The sequence below is a fragment of the Carassius carassius genome, chromosome 6, assembly GCF_963082965.1.
Source record: "Carassius carassius chromosome 6, fCarCar2.1, whole genome shotgun sequence".
NCBI lineage: Eukaryota > Metazoa > Chordata > Actinopteri > Cypriniformes > Cyprinidae > Carassius > Carassius carassius.
The window spans coordinates 20,104,375-20,121,860 of NC_081760.1; the positions used below are offsets into that span (position 1 = coordinate 20,104,375).

The following is a 17,486-nucleotide window of genomic DNA, read 5'->3' on the forward strand; positions in this document are numbered from 1 at the left end:
ATAAAAACAGTGGGTTTTGTGGGGCTAATTAACGTAAATAAAGATTTTATAATTATAAAATAATTATTTCTGCATTAATTATTCTAAAGCACCATTTCACAGAAATAGTGTTTAAAGAATAATGTTAAAGTGAACAACATATAGGTAATTTTTACCTCGCGCCGATAGTTTTGATTAGAATACATCACATCCTGTAGGGCGGTCGCATATGGTCTAGCCACAGAAGTTCAAATATTTGAACGCATTCGAAGCTAAAATCGGATCCGAAATTTCCGCATACGCATATGATCGGAACCCCACGCAGCTTCCACACTATGACTTCCGGCCTGTCGCTTGTCGGAGACAGTGGAAAGGCGGCTTCAAACCGTAACACCGGTATGCTCCCACGATCATAAGCTCTTGAAGCTTCACCAGGGTTGCCAGGTTTTCGCAACAAAACCCACCCAATTGCTACTCAGAACTAGCCCAATCACATTTTAAGGGGATCCCCCAATAAAAATCGCATTCCTGTGGGGTAAAATACATGTTTTTGGTGAGATTACAATGATAAAATGTGTTTTTGGGGCTAAATATCACGTTATTGGGGTCGCTTAAACCCGCGGGAAAACGGCAGACTTGGAAACACTAAGCACTGCACTCATCTGAAAAGGGAGGCAGGAGCAGCAGCTCCTTTTCATTTAAAGGGGACAAACACAAATCATGTCGCATTTTGGCTTATACCCTAAAAGTGGAAATTTCAACAAGCTATAAAAAATGAACTGTGGTGTATTTTGAGATAAAACTTCACATACACACTCTGAGGACACCAGAGAACAATTTAAAATATTGTATCAATGCATTCTATGGCACCTTTAAATGATTTGCAGCTTCATCTTACCTTGCTCTCTTTAACGTTAAACTAAAGCTTTGTGTTCTGCTTCTGTGAACAGTAAACTACACCTATTTAAATTTGATTGGCCATCTCAGTCTTTTTGATATTGACGAGCGTTGTTAGACCGCTGAGACTTTGATCTGAAGCACCTAGTATGTGCAGCAGGCGTGCATATTCCATAGACTAGCGCAAGTCAATTCTCACGTTTTAAAAGTATTTCTAGCTCCTAAAAGGCTGTGTGGCTATGAGAATTTATTACCTCAATACCTTTATTATCCCTCTGGTTGCCAAGAGAGATGTGAAAGTTGTTTGCATCTGTGTCTCTTTCTACAAACAATGAAGTATTAGTTACTTAAAAAGAACAGCGATTTGACGGTGATTACATGTTCTTACTGGTTAATGTACATGTGGCAACACCGGTGAGAAGAGGGTTCCCTATCGAGCTTTCACTCTACATTGCAAGAATCGCAGTGGAAACTCCTCCCCTTCTCCAAAATAATAATATACAGAAAGCTGTATAAGAAAATATCTTTTGGTTGCAACTTACTTCCTCTCAGGTGGCATATAGTGTGGACTCATATTTGTCTGCAGGGAGCTCTGAGGGTGCCGACAGCGCTCATTAGCTGAGAAAGCAGCATTTAGGGTGAAGTGCTTGACATAGGACTCCAGAATATTTACTACATTCATCAGGCATGGAAGCTTCACCAGCTGTTTTCAGTGAAACAAAATGAAATAACCATTTTTGTAAGCATTACACAATGCCACTAAAGAAGACTACGTACATAATGAACAAACCAATGTAAATCTGAGCAGGAGGGATCCGATGACGTATGTATTACCAAAGTAGTATTGCATGTATACCTTCTTTCTTTTGTTGATATAATAACAGTCGTCCTCCAGCTTCTTCTTGAGAACATCAGGGATGTCAATGTTTACAGTTATGCTCTTGTCTTCACTCTCCTTTTTGGTCTGCGGCTCCTGCTCTTCCCTCTGTATAAAAGCATACTATTAAGGTTTATAAGAGCATATGTGGAATTTCTTGTTTCAAGACATGCAAATTCAGACTACAAAAGAAATATGTGCATGTTAATACAAACTAAATAGTAAAAGTTTGTAGATAAACTTTAAGTTGGCTTGAAAAGATTGAAGCAGTTTTAAAAAGCTTTTAAAAAGTTTGAGGGTTTTCAGTTTTAACTAATTTTAAGTAGTTTTAAAGTTTTGAAGGCAATAAAGTATATCAGGAAAATTGGTAGATAAATAGACAGAAAGATAGATGAATAGCTAAGAAATAGTAAATTAGCATGTTGCTAGCGTGTTTCCAGCATGATTAGCATGTTGCTAGCATGACTAGCATGTCGTTAGCATGGAGATCTGAGGGTGCCGATTATATCGGATATATATTATTATATCACCTGCAAAGCAATCTGCATTGCAGGTGATCCCACACAACTGTCACACAGCTTCTTCAATCTGCTGCCATCTGGGAGGAGACTGCAGTGTCCAGGCCAGGACCAGCTGACAGAAGGACAGTTTCATTCATCAGGCTGTCAGAAAGCTGAACTCCCTCCCGACCTTGCTCCACCTCCCCTCTTTTGTCCCAGACACCACTTAACTCTGAACCACCTCTCCTCTGGTGACTACCATGTTGCTAGCATGATTAACAAGTGACCAGAATGTCAGTAGCATGTTGTAAGCATGATTAGCAAGTGCTTAGCATTTTTCCAGCATGTTAATAGCATGATTCTAACATGATTAGGAAGTTACTAGCTTGATTAGCAAGTTAACAGCATGTAGCTAGTGTGATTATAACATGAATAGCAAGCCAGTAGCATGTTTCTAGCACGATTGGCATGTTAATAGAATGTTGCTAACATGTTTACCAAGCTACTAACATGTTACTACCATTATTAGCATGTTACTAGCATGATTAGCAAGTAATTAGCATGTTGTTTGCATGTTTCTCAGCTAAAACCAGTTGATTCTGTAAAAAAAATAAAATAAAACTACTAAAAACCATCTTAAAACCAACTAAACCCAGTTGATTCAGTAAAAATCCAGCTAAAAAAACAGCTAAAACCAGCTTAGGCTGGTTGCCTAGTCTTAGCTGGTTTAAGTTGAAAATATCTGGGTTAAACATGGCTGTTCTTAAAGCAGGTCTCACAGCTAAGACCAGCCTGACCAGCTAAAAAGTGGCCAAAACCACTTTAAAATCAGCCTGTGAGACAGGTCAAAACAGTCAATCAGCTTAGACTGGTTTTAGCTGTTTTTCAGTAGGGAGTTGTTAAGCTTTGCTATAGCAATAGACTGCTTAAATATACCATGAGTCTTACTGTATAAAAGGTTTCACCCCCTCAATGAAAGTCTATGGGATTTTAGGTGGGTTAGATAGTCTGGTTTACGAAAAACGTAAGACGGATCAGTTAGATATATATAGCAAGATATAACAAGAGTGTGGTGGTTGTAGCTTTGAAAGTCTAGGAGGAGATACATTATAAAATTTGGTTGTGCGAAGAACATTAGGACAAAGACGACGACGACGACGAAGTCAAAGGCTTAAAGGGTTAGTTCACCCAGATAGCAAATTTATGTAATTAATAACTTACCCTCATGTTGTTTCAAACCCGTAAGACCTCCGTTTATCTTTGGAACACAGTTTAAGACATTTTAGATTTAGTCCGAGAGCTCTCAGTCCCTCCATTGAAGCTGTGTGTACGGTATACTGTCCATGTCCAGAAAGGTAAGAAAAGCATCATCAAAGTAGTCTATGTGACATCAGAGGGTCGGTTAGAATTTTTTGAAGCATCGAAAATACATTTTGGTCCAAAAATAGCAAAAACGACGACTTTATTCAGCATTGTCTTCTCTTCCGTGTCTGTTGTGAGAGAGAGTTCAAATCAAAGCAGTCTGGATATCCGGTTCGCAAACGAATCATTCTGTTCACCAAATCGAATTGAATCGTTTTAAACTGTTCGCATCTCTAATACGCATTAATCCACAAATGACTTAAGCTGTTAACTTTTTTAATGTGGCTGACACTCCCTCTGAGTTCAAACAAACCAATATACCGGAGTAATTCATGTACTCAAACAGTACACTGACTGAACTGCTGTGAAGAGAGAACTGAAGATGAACACCGAGCCGAGCCAGATAACGAACAAAACATTGACTCGTTCACGAGTCAAGAACCGTTTCTGTCAGACGCGTCTGATTCGTGAACCGAGGAGCTGATGATACTGCGCATGTGTGATTCAGCGTGAAGCAGACCGACACACAGGGCGTCTGAACTGAACTGATTCTTTTGGTGATTGATTCTGAACTGATTTTGTGCTAGTGTTATGAGCACGGGTAAACCGAAGAATCAAGGGTAATCATCGCAAATGACGCCATTATACGTCGAGCGCAAAAGAACCGGTGAACCGTTTTCTTCAACCGGTTTATTGAATCAGACAGTCCGAAATAACTACTGGTGATCCGAAAACCGATGCAACCGGTTCTTCACTCGTGAACGAGTCATTATCTGGCTCGGCTCGGTGTTCATCTTCAGTTCTCTCTTAACAGCAGTTCAGTCAGTGTACTGTTTGAGTGCATCCATTACTCCGGGATATTGGTTTGTTTGAACCCAGAGGGAGTGTCAGCCACATTAAAAAAAAGTTAACAGCTTAAGTCATTTGTGGATTAATATTAGTATTAGAGATGCGAACCGTTTAAAATGATTCAGTTCGATTTGGTGAACTGAATGATTCGTTCGCGAACCGGATATCCAGCTGCTTTGTTTTGAACTGTCTTACAACAGACCCGGAAGAGAAGACAATGCTGAATAAAGTCGTCGTTTTTGCTATTTTTGGAACAAAATGTATTTTCGATGCTTCAAAAAATTCTAACCGACCCTCTGATGTTACATGGACTACTTTGATGATGTTTTTCTTACCTTTCTGGACATGGACAGTATACCATACACACAGCTTCAATGGAGGGACTGAGAGCTCTCGGACTAAATCTAAAATATCTTAAACTGTGTTCCAAAGATAAACGGAGGTTTTACGGGTTTGAAATAACATCAGGGTAAGTTATTAATTAAATAAATTTGCTATCTGGGTGAACTAACCCTTTAAATCAGATTACAGTAAATTGGCTTTCTCAATCCTATTTAAGATTAATTAGTAGATCAGTAAATTGGCTTTCTCAAGCCAACATAAGACAATGGACCTTAGGGTTGAAGCCATATTGAAATGCAAATTATGCAAATTAAATAGAAATCGAATACTAGGTTTCTTAATTGTGCTAGCCAAATAATACATTCAGCACACAAACATACAGACAGACAGATACTCAGGATTAAACAGATTATGTTTTAGGGCTTACAGTTGATTAAAACTAAAATTTTCCAAAAATAATTTCTGTAATCTCTGCATGAAAAAAAGGTTTGCATTTATGTTAACTACCCAGAGGTAGACATTTCTGCAAGAGTTTATTTCTTATCTTAAATGCATTTGGTAACAAGATGAACAATTCAACAAGATTACCTCAGACATACTATTAATACGGAAATCCTTATCTTACAGTAAATACAGTCGATAACTGAATAAAACAAGAGAGAGGTTCTGTGTGATATGAGAGATGTGAAAGAAGCGCCAGACTTTAATACCTAGATGAGTGGTATGATATTCGGCGTTGCTAATGACAACACTGAAGAATGAAGAAACTGACCAATAGGGCTGTGCAAAAAAATTGAATGCGATTTTCATTCACATATTGTCAGTAAAGGCGCTCCTGTGATTAGTAGTGTATCTCCAACATGTGCGTTCAGATCAGGATTGCCAGGTTTTCAAAAGAAAACCTGCCCAATCATTCTCAAAACTAGTCCAATTGCGTTTCGTTCCGGGCAATAAAAATACATGTTTTTGGCGATGTTCCCTTGGTAATATTCTCATTTTAGGGGCTAAATATTATGTTATTGGTATTATGGTAATATTATGTTATTGAAAGCGATTTTGTGTAGCTTGTCGGTGGACTGCGGCTCTGTGTAGTAAATGCTGCTCCACCTGAACCAATGTTGCCAAGTCTACGGTTGTTTATCATGTCCGTGGGTTGAAGCAACCCCAAAACCAATAAGGTGATATTTAGCCCCTAAAATGCGAATTTTAACTAGTTGATCCTGCCACAAAACATATATTTTAACCCCGGGACGCAATTCTTATCAGGGAACCTCTTGGAAACACGATTGGGCTAGTTTTAGACTAGTTTTTAGAAGCAACTGGGCAGGATTTGTTGTGAAAACCTGGCAACCCTGATCGGAACACACATGCTGGAGATATACTTCTAATCACAGGAGCGCCTTTACTGATGAGATGCGCATGAAAATCGCATTCAATTTTTTTGCACAGCCCTACTGACCAATCAGAATCACGTATTCCAGAAAGCCATACACTAAAGCAGCCTACAACATGCATAAAAGTTCAACAAATGTCTTACCATATTGTTCATATCCTCTGATGAGTCACTCTCACTTTTAAAGGACTCCTGATCTGAAATGTCTTTGTCACTATCATCAGATGGCGAGATCAAAGCTAAGAAAAAAAGGGTGAACAGGGTAAAAACACAGAGTGGTATAGCAGTGGTTCTCAACCTGTAGCCCGTCACAAAATCAAATGCGGCCCACCATGCTGAACAGTTTTAAAAAATAACTTTCCATTTTTCAATTAATTTTAGTTTTTACATTAATTTAAAAATGTACTAAACAAATATAATCTATAATGTTTTTATGTAAAATAATTGTTATTCATATATTATTTTCAGACACGAGCACACCTGTACTCACCTAATTATTGTTACGCATTTAACGAACACTTACAAGCAAGCACTTTGGCAGAATTAAATTCAAACAGTCATTAAAATCAGCAGCCATTAGTTCAATAAAATTGAGCATCATAATGGACGCATTCAAAACAGGAGTAGTAGCAGCAGTTAAGGCAGGGCTGAATTGGTAATCGGCATACCAAGCATTTTCCCGTCGGGCCAACACACATTATGAGGCCAACAGAATGTTTTTGTTTTTTTTTTGGCTGAGGACCATCACGCAGGGACAGCAAGCAGCCAGTGGCCCATTGATTTGTCTCATGTACTGAAAGTGTAAACATCCATTCACAATGGATCATCCCAACTTCTTCCTCGTCGCCTTTTCCCACGTTTTCACAGCAGCTTTATCAAGAACAGGCTTGCTCTGCGAGTGAGTGATGCGGGCCAAAGAGCCAGGCAGGAGGAGGAGAAGAGAGTAGTTGAACTGGTAAAGTGCTTGACGGGATGCACAACGGAGGTAGGCATCTAACCTATCCTAATGTGTGCACACGCCATGAGTGTAGACTACTCTTTTTAATAAAACAATTTCGGCCCCGCAATTTTTAGGTCATGTCAGCTGTGTTCATAAAGGTTTCCCTGAGCCAATGGGAATAAAGCTAGATTTAAATGAAAAAGGACACGATATTGTCAGACCTGATGTTTTATTTTTATCCAAAACAAGATGTGATATGCGTGTAATACATATACGGCTGTAGCTATCGAATATTTTAGTAATCGAGTATTCTACCAAAAATTCCATCGATTAATCGAGTAATCGGACAAAATGTGTTTTTGCTTAATTAAAGTGCAATATTAATTATGCAAGAGAAAATAAGACTCCTGGGTCTCTTAAAATGAACAACTAAGTTTCCTTTTTTAGAAATTTTTTTATTTTATTTTTTTAAATGCATAGAATGCAATGCATACATCAAAAATAAACATTTAATTAGTACCCATTGTTTCTCTGTCTGTACTTGTACTGTGAACAATGACAAAGTTGACAGAGTTGACAAGTGCATTTAAGTGCCATTCAGTTGGGGTTTTAAATAAAGCATTTTCTGAGATGCACATTAAACACATAAAACATTAATTTAATTTATCTTTTAATTATTGAAAATTAAGCAAACTTAACTTTTTGGTACTAACCCGCAATAAAGAAACTAAACCGGACTTTTATTTTGACGGGTTGACATACCTTTACAGTTCTGTGTATGTGATGTGATGTGATGCTAGTTTTACTCAAATCAAACGGTCAAATGCTCATGAAGTGACTGTCAGAGCAGTTCTGGAGATGTTGTTCATGTGTTCACGTCCTTATTTAGTGAGACAGCAGACGCTGAAACTACCGGAGCGTCACGCGCGCTTCAGTGTGTGTAAATAAACGAGGACGTGCTTCTGCACCATTCATTAACAGAGACACGCAGAACATGCAGGATTCATATTTAAATGGACTGTTCCGGCTTAAAATTTACAGATATTAGTCCATATCGTGATTTGATGTAAGTGCAATGACCTATTTTTGATTAATTCATTCAAAATTTGGCAAATTCCGTGCCATTCCGCGTTAAACTGTAAAATCCGTTTTTATGTCTGGATTCCGCGATTCCCTCCCCGTTTTCTGCATCGCGGAAATCATAGGGCCTAGTTGTGGTACGCCAGCTCTATCTTGCAATGGACACACGCCACGACGTTTTCTTTACGTTTGCCCGCATCCACAAATTAAAACACTGCTGACTCCTTGTGTCTCCTTCTGCTTTGTGGGTAACGTAAACGCGTTGTCACATTAAAAAAAATTATTGCGAAAGAACCTGACGTGAGCTTTAAATAAATTAAAAGAGGCTTCGAGGCAGAGGAATTTGCCTCGATCATTTTTTGTAATTGAGTTACTCGAGGAATCGTTTCAGCCCTAAATACATATGCTAGATACTTTATATACACTACCAGTCAAAAATTTTTTAACAGTAAAAAAGATCCAATAGAAAGATCTGAAGATCAGCATTTATCTGAAAAAAAAAAGCTTTTGTAACATTATACATATACGATGCAAAAGCTTGTAGTCAGATTTTTTTATTATTTATTTATTTATTTATTTATGGTGGGGGGAAATGACAGAAATTAATACTTTTATTAGGCAAGGATGTTTTAAACTGATCAAAGGTTACAATAAAGACATTTATAATTTTACAAAAAAAATTATATTTCGGATAAATACTTTTCTTCTAAACTTTCTATCCATCAAAGAAACCTGAAAAAATTCTACTCAGCTGTTTTCAACATAATAATAAAAAATGTTTTTTGAGCAGAAGTGTGTAATGATGCTAAAAATTCAGCTCTGAAATCGCAGGAATAAATTACATTTAAAAATTTAATCAAATAGAAAATATCACAATATTTCATGGATTTGCTGTATTTTGGATCAAATAAATGCAGGCTTGGTGAGCAGAAGAGAATTCTCTAAAAACATTCAAAATCTTAATGTTCAAAAACTTTTGACTGGTGTGTATATATATATATATATATATATATATATATATATATATATATATATATATATATATATATATATATATATATATATATATATACACACACACACACACACATACATACAGGTCCTTCTCAAAAAATTTTAAAAACTCCCAGCCTGGTTCATTACTCAAAACCGCAATCATGGGTAAGACTGACGACCTGACTGCTGTCCAGAAGGTTTCATTGACACCCTCAAGCGAGAGGGTAAGACACAGAAAGAAATTTCTGAACGAATAGGCTTTTCCCAGAGTGCTGTATCAAGGCACCTCAGTGGGAAGTCTGTGGGAAGGAAAAAGTGTGGCAAAAAACGCTGCACAACGAGAAGAGGTGACCGGACCCTGAGGAAGATTGTGGAGAAGGACCGATTCCAGACCTTGGGGGACCTGCGGAAGCAGTGGACTGAGTCTGGAGTAGAAACATCCAGAGCCACCGTGCACAGGCGTGTGCAGGAAATGGGCTACAGAGAAGCAGCACTGGACTGTTGCTCAGTGGTCCAAAGTACTTTTTTCGGATGAAAGCAAATTTTGCATGTCATTTGGAAATCAAGGTGCCAGAGTCTGGAGGAAGAAGGAAGAGGAGAAGGAAAGAAGGAAATGGGGAGAAGGAAATGCCAAAATGCCTGAAGTCCAGTGTCAAGTACCCACAGTCAGTGATGGTCTGGGGTGCCATGTCAGCTGCTGGTGTTGGTCCACTGTGTTTTATCAAGGGCAGGGTCAATGCAGCTAGTTATCAGGAGATTTTGGAGCACTTCATGCTTCCATCTGCTAAAAAGCTTTATGGAGATGAAGATTTTGTTTTTCAGCACGACCTGGCACCTGCTCACAGTGCCAAAACCACTGGTAAATGGTTTACTGACCATGGTATTACTGTGCTCAATTGGCCTGCCAACTCTCCTGACCTAAACCCCATAGAGAATCTGTGGGATATTGTGAAGAGAAAGTTGAGAGATGCAAGACCCAACACTCTGGATGAGCTTAAGGCCGCTATCGAAGCATCCTGGGCCTCCATAACACCTCAGAAGTGCCACAGGCTGATTGCCTCCATGCCACGCCGCATTGAAGCAGTCATTTCTGCAAAAGGATTCCCGACCAAGTATTGAGTACATAACTGAACATAATTATTTGAAGGTTGATTTTTTTGTATTAAAAACACTTTTCTTTTATTGGTCGGATGAAATATGCTAATTTTTTGAGATAGGAATTTGGGGTTTTCATGAGCTGTATGCCAAAATCATCAGTATTAAAACAATAAAAGACCTGAAATATTTCAGTTGGTGTGCAATGAATCTAAAATATATGAAAGTTTAATTTTTATCATTACATTATGGAAAATAATGAACTTTATCACAATATGCTAATTTTTTTAGAAGGACCTGTATATATATATGATGTATGATGTTATGATGTAACGGTACGATGTAACGGTACGCAAAAATCACGGTTCGCTACATTAAACTGCAGGTTGTTCATTACTATAAACTTTTTTTAACAATTTGTTTAAACTTTTTTTTTAAATACTTTTTAATAAAATATATATAAAATTAAAAAAGAATAAGAAATAAAATACTGCTGCAAAGTTCTCCACTAAATAAAATACTCTCAGTCTTAAACCAATATCATATAATGAAATATAATTAAAAATATAAATAAATAACTATGATTACAGTGCAGCATTACCAATCCCAGCTTGTAGGCCTGCTCATATTTAAAAAATATAATTTTTCCAAAGTGTAAAGTTGCAGCATCAACAGTTTCAGTTTTTAGACCTGCTCAGATTTCGTTATTGCATTGGACCGATCGGAATTAAGAGCAAAGGTCTGTTAAATGCCGACGGGAGCTGCGTTTGAATTACAATCGTTTGTTTCCTAGTTGTAGTGATGTTCACACTCACGTGATGCCTTTTGAAAACCTTAGGCCGGTGACACATTGGCATATTGCACCTGTCAAACATAGTCTATTTTGCCGTCAATACTGTTGACGGTGTCCTTTATCAGTAGGCTTTATATTTATGCTCAACATGAAGTATAGATATTGTTGTCGTGAAGACAAGATCCTGGTCTGTCGGCAGTCTCCCTCTATGTCACCTACAGTAGCAGCAATGCGCCAGCGCCGCGTCAGGCACGATTCTGGTGTGTAAAGACACAGAAAATGCGAGGCAGCCATCACACAACTGACATGCAGCAGAAACGCCACGCTCACGCCACGCAGCCAGTGTGTCACCGGCCTTAGAATCAGCTGCAGAGCGGTATTTGCGCTGAACGCGGAGACTTCCGCCACTTAATATGTTCGTTTGGAAACAGGAAAATGTACCTATGTTCCGCTCACAAAATATTGCATTCGGTCATTCGGTACACACGTACCGAAACGGTCCGGTACGGATACACGTTACACCCCTAATAAATATATATATATATTAAATTTATGCATTTTACAGTGCATTCAGGCTATCAATTTTACCTATCATGTGTTCCCGGCGAATCGAACCCCCAACCTTGCGCTTCATAGTGCAATGCTCTACCAATTGAGCTACAGGAACACACACACACACACACACACACACACACACACACACATATACACATATACAGGTGCTGGTCATATAATTAGAATATCATCAAAAAGTTGATTTATTTCACTAATTCCATTCAAAAAGTGAAACTTGTATATTATATTAATTCATTCATTTCTCACAGACTGATATATTTCAAATGTTTATTTCTTTTAATTTTGATGATTTTAACTGTCAACTAAGGAAAATCCCAAATTGTATATCTCAGAAAATTTGAATTTTGTAAAAAGGTTCAATATTGAAGACACCTGGTGCCACACTCTAATCAGCAAATTAACAGCTAATTAATAGCTAATTAACTCAATAATAAATAATAAACCTGACACTGTCTGTTGTTCAAGAGTGGCTTGACACAAGGAATGCGACAGCTGAAACTCATGTCTTGCATATGTCTTGCATACGCTGACTCCAGCTGCAGTCCACTCTTTGTGAAATCTCCCCCACATTTTTGAATGGGTTTTGTTTCACAATCATCTCCAGGTTGCGGTTATCCCTATTGCTTGTACACTTTTTTTCTACCACATCTTTCCTGCCCTTCAACTCTCTATTAATGTGCTTGGACACAGAGCTTTGTGAACAGCCAGCCTCTTTTGCAATGACCTTTTGTGTCTTGCCCTCCTTGTGCAAGGTGTCAATAGTCGTCTTTTGGACAACTGTCAAGTCAGCAGTCTTCCCCATGATTGTGTAGCCTACAGAACTAGACTGAGAGAATATTTAAAGGCCTTTGCAGGTGTTTTGGGTTAATTAGCTGATTAGAGTGTGGCACCAGGTGTCTTCAATATTGAACCTTTTCACAATATTCAAATTTTCTGAGATACTGAATCTGGGATTTTCCTTAGTTGTCAGTTATAATCATCAAAATGAAAAGAAATAAACATTTGAAATATATAGGTCTGTGTGTAATGAATGAATATAATATACAAGTTTCACTTTTTGAACAGGATTATTGAAATAAATCAACTTTTTGATGTTTTTTTTTGCATTCTCAATGCATCATGACGTGCCTAAAATAAAATCTATAGATATAAAACAGTTCAAGCATATAACGATGTTTTAATGTTAAACCTAGATAAATGTGCAATATATCCAAAGGTTTGTGCAGAGAATGGAAACTAAACCAGGACATAGAGGCGCCAGCAGGATCACTTGAAATTTTTACAGTGGATACCCTGTCATTTTTACTCATAAGAGTAATACATAATTCGTAACATTAAAGGGTCTACTTTTATTTGTGTGTACTCACAATATCAACAAAACGTTGTGCTTCTGTAAAATAAAGAAAATAAACATGATGCACTCTCTGCCATCACATCTTGAACAGGAGTGCTTACAAAAATGAAACAAAAGTCAGCAAATACATGCCTTACAGACATGATAAAATATATGTATTAGGGCTGCAAGATTAATCGCATGTGACTGTCATGCGTGTCTCGTTAGTAAAGCCGGTTCTGTGAATCATAATCATCTGCGATTATGAATGCGATATTGCGTAGATTGTCAGTTAACTACGGCTCTGTCTATTAAGTGCCACTCCATTTGAAAGCAGGTGATTGGCATTTACCGGTAATCGCAGAACCGGCTTTACTAACGAGACACGCATGACAATTGCATCCGATTAATCGTGCAGCCCTAATATGTATAGAAAGTTTTGAGTAATTACTAATCTAAATAAAACAAATCAAAAACTTTCATTATGATCATAATCCTTAGAGAAGCATTATTTCTCTAAAGGAGCGTCTGAGGAGATGTCCAGTCAGAATCGGCAACTTCATCCTTGTGACACCAACTCAGAAAACACTAGTTTATTAGTAAATAATTCAAATATCTCCTTACTATTCCCCCATGACACATTCATGGTAATTTACTTTAGCCTATTTGCATTGAAGCATTTGAACACCGCATTTGAGCACATCAATATTTGGATCAACATAGACTACATTTGTGAACGCACATTTTCTGCAATTTTGCTCGTCAAGTCACGCTTCCGTGTGCGTCTTACCGACTGCAGCTTCCATTTGCAACTTCATTGTGCTGTTACTCCTTTCGAGCCGAGTTACACAAAATTGGTCAGCTTCTGACAGCATCAGGTGTTTTAATAATGATGAATATATTTATTTATTTATTTAAATGAATGTAATCGAATATATATCATAACATTTAGGCTATATTAGGCAATTATAAATCTGGTTGGTTTGTATTGGTGACATATCTAAATGATATGTGTGCGGCCCATGAAGCTTGCACTTGGACCATAGTGCAGCCTAGCGGAAAAAAATGTATCTCTATAGAGATAAATAGAGATAAATATTTACCGTAACTCCTCAAGTAAAAACCGGGGCCTTTATTTACCTGAACTGCAGAAGGTAACAGGCTTTTATTTGAAGCAGGCTTTAATTAGAGGCAGGCCTTAATTTCTAATTCCATCTTATTGATAAATAATTGTTTTAAATAAACCATTTTAAATTAAAAGTGATAGCGTTCCAGGACAGAGATCATAACATTAGCACAGAATCAGTTCAGAATCAATCACCAAAAGAACAAGTTCAGTTCTCAAGCGCTGTGTGTCAGTCTGCTTCACGCTGAATCACGCATGCGCTGTATCATCAGATCATCGGTTCTCAAATCGGATGCGTCCGACAGAAACGGTTCTCGGTTCAGTGTACTGTTGATCCGAAAAACACGATGCAACAGGTTCTCGACTCAAGAACGATGACCGCTCCGGCAGTGGGCGTGTACGTTAGTTATCTGGCACTGCTGATTATCCACACAAATTTCCCCCCGGCCTTTATCTGTCCGTGTTGACCACCCCCCCGGCCACTACCAGAGGCCCGGTGTTTATTTGACTACCGGTTTTTATTTGAAGAATTACGGTATCTATCTATAGAGTTTGATTAACATTCACATTTATTCACATTTTTTTTAAACCTCAGATACTCACAAGAATCATCACTCTTCTCCTTTTCCTCTTCAGTGAGGGATTTCGAGATTGAGTTAACACCCGGCAGACGACAGCGTTGCTTCTTCCATCCCTTCTTCCTCCTGCACAAAAAAAAAAAAAAGTACAATAAACTGATTTTGCTGCATCAAACTGGCCACCAGTAGTCACAATTTAATAAACTTAAAGATAAATGACAGCCTACATAACCAGCCAACAAATGCTTTCCTTTTTTTCATGCTGAAACAGCCACTAATTTTGTGGGGAAGGAGACATTTTTGTTCCAGGAAGTATCTGATTTTGAGTATTTGAGTTTGCCTGAATCCATTTCACCAAAGAGGAAATGCAGATTTTAAATATATATCTTCTGAAAACAAAGGTTTTTTTTGTTCTTGTTGTTTGTTTGTTTTTAAAAGACTTGAATTAAAACCCTTGACTGACCTTTTAGATTTCTTTGGATGCACTGACTTAAAATGAAGTGACAAAAATGATGCAAGATCCTTTTGTCTTCTGAAGACAAAAATAAAACTTTCATGGGTTTGGATCTACATGAGGCTGAATCAATGATTAAAGCATTTTTATAAACTAACCCATTAAAGCTAGTAAATACGTGTGTGTGTGTGTGTGTGTGTCTATATATATATATATATATATATATATATATATATATATATATATATATATACACACACACACACACAGTACAGACCAAAAGTTTGGACACACCTTCTCATTCAAAGAGTTTTCTTTATTTTCATGACTATTAAAATTGTAGATTCACACTGAAGTCATCAAAACTATGAATTAACACGTGGAATTATATACATAACAAAAAAGTGTGAAACATCTGAAAATATGTCATATTCTAGGTTCTTCAAAGTAGCCACCTTTTGATTTGATTACTGCTTTGCACACTCTTGGCATTCTCTTGATGAGCTTCAAGAGGTAGTCACCTGAAATGGTCTTCCAACAGTCTTGAAGGAATTCCCAGAGATGCTTAGCACTTGTTGGCCCTTTTGCCTTCTGTCTGCGGTCCAGCTCACCCTAAACCATCTCGATTGGGTTCAGGTCCGATGACTGTGGAGGCCAGGTCATCTGGCGCAACACCCCATCACTCTCCTTCTTGGTCAAATAGCCCTTACACAGCCTGGAGGTGTGTTTGGGGTCACTGTCCTGTTGAAAAATAAATAAATGACTAAACGCAAACCGGATGGAATAGCATGCCGCTGCAAGATGCTGTGGTAGCCATGCTGGTTCAGTATGCCTTCAATTTTGAATAAATCCCCAACAGTGTCACCAGCAAAGCACCCCCACACCACCACACCTCCTCCTCCATGCTTCACGGTGGGAACCAGGCATCTAGAGTCCATCCGTTCACCTTTTCTGCGTCGCACAAAGACACGGTGGTTGGAACCAAAGATCTCAAATTTGGACTCATCAGACCAAAGCACAGATTTCCACTGGTCTAATGTCCATTCCTTGTGTTCTTGAGCCCAAACAAGTCTCTTCTGCTTGTTGCCTTTTTTTAGCAGTGGTTTCCTAGCAGATATTCTACCATGAAGGCCTGATTCACACAGTCTCCTCTTAACAGTTGTTCTAGAGATGTGTCTGCTGCTAGAACTCCATGTGCCATTGACCTGGTCTCTAATCTGAGCTGCTGTTAACCTGCGATTTCTGAGGCTGGTGACTTGGATGAACTTATGCTCCCTAGCAGAGGTGACTCTTGTTCTTCCTTTCCTGGGGCGGTCCGCATGTGAGCCAGTTTCTTTGTAGCGCTTGATGGTTTTTGTGACTGCACTTGGGGACACTTTCAAAGTATTCCCAATTTTTCGGACTGACTGACCTTCATTTCTTAAAGTAATGATGGCCACTCGTTTTCCTGTACTTAGAATTTGTATTATGGCAAGAGAAAAGCAGCTAACAGTCTATTCAGTAGGACTATCAGCTGTGTATCCACCTGACTTCTGCACAACACAACTGATGGTCCCAACCCCATTTATAAGGCAAGAAATCACACTTATTAAACCTGACAGGGCGCACCTGTGAAGTGAAAACCATTTCAGGTGACCACCTCTTGAAGCTCATCAAGAGAATGCCAAGAGTGTGCAAAGCAGTAATCAAAGCAAAAGGTGGCTATGTCATCATTCGCTATGTCATTTGTGTGGAAGTATTTTGAAATCTGTGCGCAGGACACGGGCAGCCATTAAGCACTGGAAGTGCTGTCATGAGGCACAGATAGCAGGAAGCGAACAGCCGTTGTTGTTGTACTGGCGCACAAAAAACATGCCCAGTTTGAAAAGCCAGAAGTAAACTTCAGTTGTGTATAGGATGATTATTTTTATTTTACCTTAAAATTACATTTGACTTAATTTGATTTAAAAATCACCTGCTGTAGCACGCTGAAAAAAAGTGTTTCATTCATCAAATTAAAAAAATTTTGGGTAATGATTCACATCTATATTTTTTTAATTGAGACAATAGTTATTTATTTTTCATTGGCTCAAGTAAAAAAAATATAGATGTGAATCATTCCCCCTAAATTGTTTTTTAATTGGATGAATGAAAACTTTGCATCTTTGTTTTATTCGCACCAACATTTGATTTTAACATTTTGGAATAATGTATTCATATAGCATACTTTTATTTAGTCTCACTGGTAAAGACCTTTTTTTAATTTAAAACCAAATTTAAAAACTAAAATACTGAATGCTGATTAAGAAACATCTTACTGAATGTGTGTTGATTGTG

The 17,486-nt window shown here is 38.0% G+C and overlaps 1 protein-coding gene across 1 annotated transcript in view; it reads right to left on the reverse strand.

The window, feature by feature from the left end:
• LOC132142475 (male-specific lethal 3 homolog) overlaps positions 1-17,486 on the reverse strand; it is a 162,993-nt gene that overhangs the window by 125,153 nt on the left and 20,354 nt on the right. The window contains exons 4-7 of the mRNA XM_059552368.1: positions 14,742-14,842; positions 6,344-6,438; positions 1,733-1,861; positions 1,419-1,579 (exon numbers count right to left, since the gene is read on the reverse strand). Of these exons, the coding sequence (XP_059408351.1) occupies positions 1,419-1,579; positions 1,733-1,861; positions 6,344-6,438; positions 14,742-14,842 (486 nt within the window). The remainder of the gene's footprint in view (positions 1-1,418; positions 1,580-1,732; positions 1,862-6,343; positions 6,439-14,741; positions 14,843-17,486) is intronic.